The 12,278-nt window shown below is 39.9% G+C and overlaps 1 protein-coding gene across 1 annotated transcript; it reads left to right on the top strand.

The window, feature by feature from the left end:
- The first annotated feature begins 9,196 nt into the window (after window positions 1-9,196).
- On the top strand, window positions 9,197-9,883 carry LOC150085795 (uncharacterized). The gene has a single exon (XM_090374694.1). The coding sequence runs from the start codon at window positions 9,197-9,199 to the stop codon at window positions 9,881-9,883; it is 687 nt and encodes a 228-aa protein (XP_090230820.1).
- The last annotated feature ends 2,395 nt before the right edge of the window (window positions 9,884-12,278 follow it).

Raw genomic sequence — 12,278 nt, 5'->3', positions numbered from 1 at the left:
TCATGCTACCCTGAATAGCTCCAAAGGAGTAATTTCCGAATGCGATCTGTTGAATGTCAAAGAGGAGGAGATTATTCAAGAACTCCAAGACCAGAAAGTTACTGAAGCAAGACGAATAATGGTGAAGAAAGATGGAGAATTTGTTCCTACTCGTAGCATCATTCTCACGTTTTCTACACCGAACCTTCCTTCATCAGTAAAAGCAGGATACCTAAACTGTAGCATCCGTCCATATATCCCCAATCCTATTCGATGCTACAAGTGTCAGAAGTTTGGGCATTCCCAAACTGTCTGCCGAGGAGATTCAGTTTGCTCAAACTGCGGATCAAAAGAACATGTCCATACTGATTGTAATGCTGAATCATGGTGAAGAAAGATGGAGAATTTGTTCCTACTCGTAGCATCATTCTCACGTTTTCTACACCGAACTTTCCTTTCCTGCTCAAACTGCGGATCAAAAGAACATATCCATACTGATTGTAATGCTGAATCATGGTGAAGAAAGATGGAGAATTTGTTCCTACTCGTAGCATCATTCTCACGTTTTCTACACCGAACCTTCCTTCATCAGTAAAAGCAGGATACCTAAACTGTCGCATCCGTCCATATATCCCCAATCCTATTCGATGCTACAAGTGTCAGAAGTTTGGGCATTCCCAAACTGTCTGCCGAGGAGATTCAGTTTGCTCAAACTGCGGATCAAAAGAACATGTCCATACTGATTGTAATGCTGAATCATCACGGTGTCCAAACTGCAAAGGCAACCATTCAGCTTTTTCTAGATCCTGTGAGCAATGGAAGCTGGAGAAAAAAATTCAAAAATACAAAGTGGAGAACAAGGTCACATACCCTGAAGCCAGAAAGAACCTACTACAAAACATGCCTAAGCGTACACATGCTGAAGCATCCAAAAGACAACAAACAGTTTCAACGCAAACAGATATATCAGTCCCACCAAAAGTGTCAATTTCTGAATGGGCTCGATCATTGCTATCACCTGCATCACAGTCAACAAAACACCAAACAGTAGATAGGACAAACAATACCCCGATCTCGATACCATCTACTGCTAAATTAGATTCAGTTACTGCAGATCAGAAGGAAAATTCAGTTCATGTTAGAAAGAAATTATCTGATAACACAGCTATGGATATTGCAGAAAACAATACTTGTAATGAACCCATTCTAGACCTGCATGCAGAAGACGACATGGACACACGTCCATTCTTTTCAAAAAAGGACAAAATAAAAATTGACTGTCACAAGCAGAGCAACATTAAAAAACAGACAGATTCAACTTCTAATTCAAAACCTACACAATGAACAACATAGTTCAATGGAATTGCAGAGGCTTTCGCAGCAACATAGATGACAAATATGAACTAATTGATCGTTATCATCCTGTGAGCATATGCCTACAAGAAACAAATCTAACATCACAAGTGTCCGTGTCAGTTAAATATTACACTCTTTTTCGACAAGACAGGACAAACAGTGCTCATGGTGGAGTGGCCATACTCATAGACTCAAAGGTTCCTTGTAAACAAATTCCTCTTCAAACTGCCTTAGAAGCTGTTGCGGCTCGTGTAATGATTGGCATTTCTTTAACGATCGTCTCAATATATCTCCCTCCCAATCAGCAATGTACGATTCATGAACTAGAAAACCTTGTGTTGCAATTACCGTCACCAGTCTGCCTATTAGGAGATTTTAATGGACACCATCCATTATGGGGATCCCCCGTCTCAGACAGACGCGGAGAACTCATTGAGACACTACTAGACAGACAGAATTTAACATTACTGAACACAGGTTTACCCACTTACATTCATTTTCCTACTGGAGCATCATCTGCAATAGACCTCTCAATCTGCTCACCGATCCACTTCCCAAGTGCCGAATGGACAACACTTGACAATCCTCTCAACAGTGATCACTATCCAGTAATATGCAGAATTCAAACCACGAATTCCAAAACAACTGACACACAAATGAAATGGAAATTTTCTAAAGCAGACTGGACAAAATATAAAAGTCATGTCTCTTTTGATGATCACATCATTGAGTCTTCCTCTATCAATACTGTCACCGAACATATCACAATGCAGGTACTATCAGCTGCAAAGATTGCCATCCCACAGTCTCAATTAAGAAATCGTAGACATACCAATCACTGGTGGAACGATGATTGTAATAAGGTGAAAAGAGAAAAGAATGCAGCATGGAACTCATTCCGAAAATGCCCTACCACTGCCAACCTTATTAATTATAAGAAACTTAGAGCCAAAGCACGGTACATCAGGCGAAAGGCTAAAAAGGACTGTTGGATAAAATTTGCTTCATCAATCAATAAAGACACTGAAGCCAGAATAATATGGAAAAAATAAGGCAGCTAAATGGTAAATACCTTACATTACCTGCACCTATTTTTAATTGGAATGGGAAGGAGATCTCTAATCCCGAAGATATTGCAAATGCCTTAGGAACTGTGTTCTCTGAATTGTCCGCCTCCATTGCGTATCATCCATCATTCCAAAAAATTAAAGCCGATGCTGAGAAATTCAAACTAAATTTCAAAACTACCCTCCGTTTACCCTATAATCAACCGCTCACACTATCAGAATTGAAAGAATCTATAAATATTTCCCACAACACTGCCCCTGGCACTGTTGCGGGAAATAGTGCCCCTGGCCCTGATGGAATTTACTATGTAATGCATAAAAATCTAGATCAGCAATCGTTGTCCTCTCTGCTAAAATTTTACAATCGGATATTTTATGAACACACATTTCCTAGCTCCTGGCAACATTCATATGTAATTGCTATCCCTAAGCTAGGAAAAGATCACTCGATTCCTAACAACTACAGACCGATCTCTCTAACCAGCTGCTTAAGTAAAACTTTAGAAAAAATGGTGCACCGTCGATTAACGTGGTACCTTGAGTCTAGAAACATAATCAGCAACAATCAGTTCGGCTTTCGGAAGAATAGATCATTCTTAGATCTCATGATAAAGGCTGAATCAAACATAAGAAACGCTTTTATCAGGAATGAACATCTCGTCATGGTGTGTCTCGATATAGAAAAAGCTTTCGATACCACATGGCGTTATGGAATTCTAAAGGACATCCATTCTATAGATATGAAAGGGCATTTACCATATTTTATTCAAAACTTCCTTTGCCACAGGACATTCCAAGTTCGATACCGGCAGGCTCTGTCTCACTCATACAGACAAGAAGAAGGAGTCCCTCAAGGCTCTGTCCTCAGTGCCACTCTATTTGCTATACGAATTAATAATATCAGAAACAGCATTCCAAACACTGTTGACTCATATATTTATGCTGATGATCTTACCTTGTCCTGTCATTCTCAGACTATAAATTATATTGAGAGACAATTACAAATATCAATAAATAATATTGAACTGTGGATGACACAAAATGGATATAGACTATCAACCCACAAATCTATGGCCATGCATTTCTGCAACAAGCGCAAAATGCATCCAGAACCCGAGTTACACTTGGCCAATCATCCTCTTCCAATCGTTAACAGTATTCGTGTCCTAGGGCTAAAATTTGATAAGAATCTAAATTTTCAGGAGCATATTAAACACATACGAACCACCTGCTTTAAGAAAATTAACATACTTCGGGTCGTCTCTAGTACATCCTGGGGAGCAGACCGGTACACGCTGCTCCACGTGTATAGGTCTCTAATTAGATCTCGCCTAGATTATGGAGCGCCTGTCTATGACTCTGCTAGAGAGAGTACTTTGGCTCGTCTTGCTCCTATCCAACATGCTGCCCTTAGGATTGCCCTGGGTGCATACAGAACATCACCAGTTCAAAGTCTGTATGTTGAGGCTCACGAACCTCCACTCAGTATCAGGAGAAAGATGCTACTCTTAAACTACTCGGCTAAAATTAAAAGCTTCCCAACTCATCCTATTTGGCCATTACTGTATGATCCGCAGTGGAGAACACACTATGGAAACAAACCCAGAACAATCCGACCTGCTGGCATCAGATTACAGAACCTATTAGAATGCTGGAATATTTCCTTTCATAATATCATCAGAGATTTAAAAGATCCGGATCCCCCATGGATTACCTTAACTCCTTCATACGATGATTACTTTGAAAAATGGGGAAAAGGTGCTGTAGCAGATCTTAACATCAGACAATTGCATCTTGTCCATGAAGAAAATTATTCCCACTTCTCTAAGATCTACACTGACGGTTCAAAGTCGGGCAATAAAGTGGGTGCAGCTGCCGTCTTCCCTAATACAACTGTTTCTATTCCACTTCCAGCTGAATGGAGCAGCTATACTGCTGAACTCTATGCAATTAAACTTGCCCTGGAAAATATTTCACTCCTCTCAACGAATAAAAGTATAGTATACACAGATTCCAAGAGTGCTCTTTTAGCTCTCACAAACACCTCACCTTGCAATCCTTTGGTAAAGCTAATAAGACAAGAACTGATACATCTCCATCAGCAACATCGCACTGTTGTCTTCTCCTGGATCCCAGGTCACAGCGGTATTCCTGGAAATGAGTGCGCTGATGATGCCCCAAAGCATCCCTCCAACGTAGCCTTATCAAATGATCTTGTGCCGTATCCTGATTATAAACATAAAATACAGGAAATATGTATGGAACAATGGACTCTTCTGTGGAAAAAGCAAACAGATAATAAACTGTTTCAATTGAAATCTGAACCACAATTATGGACCTCTAGCTTCCGTAAAATTAGAAAGGAAGAAGTACTTCTAGCCAGAACCCGAATTGGCCACACTCACCTTACTCATCTGTTTCTGCTCACAGGAAACGATCCTCCTCAGTGCACGCACTGTTTGCAGCCGCTATCAGTGAAGCACATTCTGGTTGAATGTAGCTTGTTCGACACTGCCCGACTGTCTACTTTCAGCTCCATCTCAAACCCCTTGTCACTCAATAGCATCATAGGTAATGACGCAAAAACTCTCTGAATTTTTCACCTACTTGAAAAAAATTAAAATGTATGACCAACTCTAATTGCTTCCAGAGCAGTTATCACATGTATACTTACTTACTTTGATAGGCGCAATATGGCCTATGTAGCCCTTGCGCCAGAATTCTCATAACAACAACAACAAATACATGCAAATGGAGATATGGAAGAAAGCAATGACTCAGAACGCCCTAATTTTTTAAGAAAAGAAAAATCAAAACTCGAAAGAGGTAAACAAGTCACCCATAAAAAATAGACTGACTCAACTTCCACCCACAGAACTAAATAATGGAACAGATCTTACATTGGAATTGCAGAGGTTTTCGCAGCAGTATTGACGATATTTATGAATTAATTCACCATTTCAAACCTGCTGCTATGTGCTTACAAGAAACAAATTTAACACCAAAAATCTCCGTTTCAGTCAAAAGTTACACCATCTTCAGAAAAGATCGATCTGAAACTAACAGCCCTCATGGAGGAGTAGCTGTGCTTGTGGAATCAAGAGTCCCTTCCAGGCACATTCCTTTGAAAACACCATTAGAAGCTGTTGCTACACGTATAGTTATCGGTATCACATTGACAGTGGTCTCGATATATCTTCCGCCAAACCATCCATGAACATTTCAGGATCTAGAAAACCTTATTCTCAATTACCATCTCCGATCTGTCTATTAGGCGATTTTAATGGACATCATCCATTGTGGGGTTCGCTGATCTCAGATGGACGTGGCGAACTTATTGAAATGCTACTTGATAGAGAGAATCTGACACTGTTGAACACTGGTTTACCCACCTACATCCATTTTCCTACTGGATCAAGCACTGCTATCGATCTCTCAATCTGCTCTCCAATCCTGTTCCCAACCATAGAGTGGACAGTACACGACAATCCTTTAAACAGCGATCACTTTCCGCTGATTTGTAGCATTCAAACCACCCATTTCAAACAAACAGAAACAAAAACTCAATGGAAATTTTCCAAAGCAAACTGGACAAAATTTACCAATCATGTATCTTTTGATGAGGATATCATTACGTCTTTTCCTATTGACGCTGCCACCGAATATATTACAAAGCAGATACTAACAGCTGCAACAGCCGCCATCCCAAAGTCTCAAATAAGAAACCATCGGCATACCAATCACTGGTGGAATGGTGATTGCAATAAAGCGAAAAAGGAAAAAAATTCAGCATGGAATACCTTCCGCAAATATCCCACCACTGCTAACCTTATTCACTACAAGAAACTGAGAGCCAAAGCTCGTTTCATCCGGCGAAAGGCCAAAAAAGATTCATGGGTAAAATTCGCCTCCTCAATCAACAAAGATACTGATACCCGAATAATCTGGGAAAAAATAAAAAAGCTAAGTGGAGAATATCATGTATCACCTTCTCCAATATTAACTGGAATGGGAAGGAGATCTCCTCTCCTGAAGAGATTGCCAATGCCTTAGGAACTGTGTTCTGTGAATTATCTGCCTCAAGCGCATATCAACAGTCTTTCCAAAAAATTAAAGCCGGAAATGAGAAAAGGAAACTGAACTTCAAAGCTGCATGCCATTTACCCTATAACCAACCATTAACAATATCTGAACTGAAAGAAGCTATGTATACCTCAAGAAACAGTGCTCCTGGCCCTGACGGAATTTACTATATAATGCTTCAACATCTCAATCAGAAATCATTATCTTTATTGCTTAAACTTTACAATCGGATATTCTCAGAACATATATTCCCGACCTCCTGGCAACATTCTTATATAATAGCTATACTGAAACCTGGAAAAGATCACTCGATTCCACACAACTATTGACCAATTTCTCTTACCAGCTGCTTGAGTAAGACTTTGGAAAAAATGGTTCACCATCGTCTCACATGGTATCTTAAATCCCGAAACATAATCAGTAATAATCAGTTTGGTTTTCAAAAGAATAGATCATCCTTAGACCTCATGACCAAAGCCGAATCCAACATAAGAAATGCATTCATCAGAAATCAACATCTCGTCATGATATGCCTTGATATAGAGAAGGCTTTCGATACCACATGGCGATACGGCATCCTAAGAGATCTCCATTCTATTCATATGAGAGGGCACTTACCATATTTTATTCAAAGCTTTCTTCGACACAGGTCTTTCCAAGTTAAGTACCGGCAGGTTTTACCTCAAACATATATACAAAAAGAAGGAGTCCCACAGGGCTCTGTTCTTAGTGCCACTCTATTCTCACTAAGAATAAACAATATTACAAACTGCATTCCAAACACCGTTGACTCATATCTCTATGCGGATGACCTTACCATATCCTGCCATTCCCAGAATATGAACTATATCGAGAGGCATCTACAAATATCCATAAACAACATTGAATTATGGATGGCGCAAAATGGATACAGACTGTCAAGCCACAAATCAACAGCCATACATTTCTGCACAAAGCACAGAATGCATCCTGAACCTAAGTTGCATTTAGCCAATCACCCTACACCAATCGAGAACAGTATTCGTCTCCTAGGGTTAATTTTTGATAAGAAATTAAATTTCCAAGAGCACATAAAATATCTAAGAACCTCTTGCGCAAGGAAAATGAATATACTCCGCGTAATCTCCAGTACATCTTGGGGTGCAGATCGCCATACCCTCCTCCACTTGTATAAGTCCCTAATTAGATCTCGGCTAGACTACGGAGCACCTGTTTATGACTCAGCTAGGGAAAGCACCTTAGCGCGTCTTGCGCCCATCCAACATTCGTCTCTTAGGATAGCCCTAGGTGCATACAGAACATCACCGGTTCAAAGTCTTTACGTTGAAGCTCACGAACCTCCACTTAGCATCAGAAGGAAAATGTTACTGATGAATTACTCAGCTAAAATTAAAAGCCTGCCTACTCATCCTGTTTGGCCACTGCTGCATGATCCTCTGTGGAAAGCCCACTATACAAATAAACCCAGAACAATTCAGCCTGCTGGTATCACACTGCAGATTCTAGCAGAAAGCTGGAACATCCAATTTGATAATATCCTCAGAGAATCAAAAGATCCAGATCCCCCGTGGTCTACTCTTACACTTCCTTCTCATGAATACCTTGATCAATGGGGTAAAAGTTCAATAGCAAAGATTAACATCAAACAACTACATTATGCTCATACACAAAAGTACCCTGAATTCACCAAGATCTATACTGATGGTTCAAAGTCTGACAATCAAGTGGGTGCAGCTGCTGTCTTCCCTAATTCAACTATCTCATTTTCACTTCCAGTCGAATGTAGCAGTTATACCGCTGAGCTTCATGCCATTAAGCTTGCTCTGAAAAATATATCACTGCTGTCAATAAATAAAAGTATAATATATACTGATTCACAAAGTGCTATTTTAGCTTTGAAAGGCATTCCTTCTCCTACCAATCCTTTATTAAAACTGATAAAACATAAGCTGATGCAGCTTCATGAGCATAAACAAACTGTTATCTTTTCTTGGGTCCCAGGCCACAGTGGTATTCCAGGAAATGAATGTGCAGATGATGCTGCAAAGCATCCTTCTAATATAGCCTCAAAAAATGATCTAGTCCCATATCCTGATTACAGACACAAAATACAGAGAACATGCATGAAACAATGGACACTGCTGTGGAAAATGCAAACAAATAACAAGCTATTTCAAATAAAATCTGAACCAGAATTATGGACTTCTAGCCTTCGTAAAAATAGAAAAGAAGAAGCAATCTTAGCCAGAATCTGAATAGGTCACACGCACCTCACACATCTCTATCTGCTTACAGGGAATGATCCTCCTCAGTGTGCAAACTGCTCGCAGCCACTTACAGTAAAACATATACTTGTCGAATGTAGCTTGTTTAACAACGCCCGACGAATGACTTTTAGTTCCATCTCAGATCTGCAACAACCTCTGTCTCTCAATAGCATCATAGGTAAAGAAGCAAATCTCTCTGAATTATTTCTCTATTTAAAACAAATTCAAGTGTATGATCGTTTTTAACTGCTCTATAAGTAGTTGCCGTATGTAAAGTCAATTGATTTGGGAGGTGCAATATGGCCTAAGTTGCCCTTGAACCAAAAAAAACACAACAACAACAACAACTATGTCGGTGCTGCTGTTGTTCTTCCATCATCCATAATCTCTAATCAGTTACCATTAGAATGCAGTATCTTTACTGCTGAACTATATGCCATACAAATGGCGCTAGAAACTATAAACTTGCATCAGTTTACCCATAGTATTATTTTTACCGACTCTCTCAGTGCCCTTCACGCTTTACAGCAACCAAGAAAGCATCATAACTACCTACATGGTAATATTCAAAACTTCCTGGCTCATCTAGCTAAGAACACGAAAGTAGTAAAAGTTTGTTGGGTCGCTGGCCATTTTGGCATACCCGGCAATGAGAGTGTTGACCACTCAGCCAAATCTACTGTGCAACCAATTGATGACTCTATCAAAATTCCTTTCGCTGACTATAAAAGTCTTATAATGAAGCGAAGTATGAATTACTGGCAAACCATCTGGCAAAACCAAGAAGGCAATAAACTCCTTCTGATTAAACCGAAACTCGAGTCTTGGCCATCTAGTTTCCGCTCGAACCGAAAAGAAGAAGTCACACTTGCAAGATTACGAATAGGACATCCACACCTTTATCTTCTTTCTTCCTCAGATCCGCCTTCTTGTCCGAATTGCCATGCTCAAATCACCGTCCAACACATCATTGTTGACTGCCCTCTCTATCATGGAGTACGGCAAACCACCTTCTTATCAAACTATGCAGCCCAAATCACACCTACTTTGCAACAAATATTAGACGACAGATCTGATATTGATGCAGTTTTTACTTTCCTAAAAAGGATAAAATGCTATGACAGAATATAATTCTTAAATTTCACATAATGCACGTATCTCACTTTTAATAAAGCCTGTTACCTCCTACCATTGTTTGGCGCATAATGGCATATAGCTGCCGTTGCGCCGTAAAACATAGAGCAACATCAGAGATATGGTGTCACACAGACAAAAGCTGTGCAGAACTGGAATTTTGGGATTATCCGCATTTCATGAAAATATACATAGATGGATCAAAATCTGATAGCGGAATAGGTGCTGCAGCAGTTTTCCCTTTTAACACCATCTCTGTATCTCTGCCTACTGAATGCAGCAGTTAAACAGCTGAGTTATTCGCCATCAAACTTGCCCTAGAAAATATTGTCCATCGCTCCATTAAAAAAAGTATTATATATACCGACTCGCAGAGTACACTAGTAACCCTACAAAACACCTCCTCACCAACCAATCCTTTAATAAAAACTATAAGAAGTAAGATAATTCTTATTCAGGAACGCCAGCAAGTAGTCATCTTCTGCTGGATCCCAGGAAACGAATGAGCAGACTATGCCGCAAAACATCCATCTAACCCATCATCTTCAGGCTTTTGCGTTCCATATGTTGATTACAGACCTATGATACGAAGGACATGTAAGGAACAATGTACACTTCTATGGCGAGCTCAAACGGATAATAAGCTATTGGAAATAAAACCAGAACCACAGTTATGGCCCTCTAGTTTTCGTACTAACAGAAAGGAAGAAATAATCTTAACCAGAGCACGAATCGGCCACAGCCAGTTTACTCACCTATATCTCCTCACAGGAAATGATCCTCCACAGTGTTTTCAATGCAACTGTCAGCTAACAACGAAGCACATTCTTATTGAATGCACTCTGTACAAACATGCTTGGCAATGTTCATTCAGCTTCCTTCCAAATATAAAAGAACCACTAAAACTCTCTCATATCATAGGCAACGATGCAAATCCCTTGCAGTTATTCTGCTTTCTTAAACGAATAAAATTATATGATCGTCTCTGTCTGTTTCCATGACAGTCACCATCGATAACTTTCTTATCACTGATAGGCGCAATATGGTCTAAACAGCCCTTGCGCCAAAAATAACAATAACAATAATAACTGGAATTTTGGGAGTACAAGGTATACGAAAGGATAGACAGGACAGGAAGGGAGGAGGGATATGCTGTTAGTTAAGAAACTCAATATCTAAGGAAGTGCATCCTGTTGATGTTGGTGGACAACGCAATGTTGAGTCTGTTTGTTGTGACGTAAGCACTGGGTAAGGAAAAATGAGAGTAGGTGTGTGTTATAGTCCTAATGAATTTGAGGAGTATAATGAGCAATTGTGCAGAGAAATAACGTGGGCCAGTAAATTAGAGTGTCTTATAATGGGGGATTTTAATTTCCGGGATACTGATTGGAATTTGTGGGTTGGTCACTCACACACTAGCAAGCCTTTTGTGGATTTATTGGATGATTGTTTTCTACAGCAGCATGTTCGGGAGGCAACTAGAGGGAGTAATACTCTTGATCTGATTATCAGCAGTGATTCTTCATGCATCAAGAATCTGCAGATAAAGAAACCCATAGGTGGCAGTGATCACAGTGTGCCGAAGTGGGATTTACTCAAAGAGGTAACTACCATCCAGAGTAAAGGGAAGGGTTTTTGCTTTCGCAAAGGTGACTACGGGGGTCTGAGAGAATACGGGGGTGCAGTATTTAAATTCTATACGGTGGAACCAACTGATGATGTTACCAACAGCAAATTCAAAATGGGAAGCATTCAAAGAATTAACCTTGGAAGATACTAGGCTTTTCATACCAGCAAAGAAATATTGTTCAAGATTTAGGCCTAAATGGATGTCAGATGAACTAATGAGACATATAGCAGAGAAGCAAAATGCATGGGATATATATAAATTAACATGTGACACAGAAGCCTATGATAGATATAAGCTAGTCTGTAACCAAGTCACAAAGGAGGTTATGCAGGCGAAGGGAGATTACGAGAAATCTTTGGCAAAGGATTCTTTACTTATGTAAACTCTAGAAGGAAGGGGGATGGATCCTTGATATCGATCGTTCAACTGTTGGATCCTGCTCAGGTAACTAACAAACTAAATGAATATTTTGCATCGACATTCACACATGAGAAGTTATTCAGGGAAGTGAATGCCAGAGGTGTATTCAACTCTGGCAGTAAGCTAGATAATCTTGTAATCACTGAGAGTAAAGTGGAGGAGAAATTGTTGAAGATAAACACAAGAAAGGCACCTGGGATGGATGGAATCTATCCAGTTATATTAAAGGAGGCGGCAAAGGAAGTAAGCAAACCCTTAGCCATAATTATGAGAGCTTCCCTAGACTCAGGGGAGGTACCCATGGACTGGAGTTGTGCAAATGTGACCCCAATCCAGAAAGCA

The sequence above is a fragment of the Mastigoproctus giganteus genome, chromosome 5 (assembly GCF_048544385.1).
Source record: "Mastigoproctus giganteus isolate SK-2022 chromosome 5, ASM4854438v1, whole genome shotgun sequence".
Classification (NCBI taxonomy): domain Eukaryota; kingdom Metazoa; phylum Arthropoda; class Arachnida; order Uropygi; family Thelyphonidae; genus Mastigoproctus; species Mastigoproctus giganteus.
The sequence above is the reverse complement of the archived record's forward strand: the minus strand, read 5'-3'. Positions and strand labels throughout refer to the sequence as shown.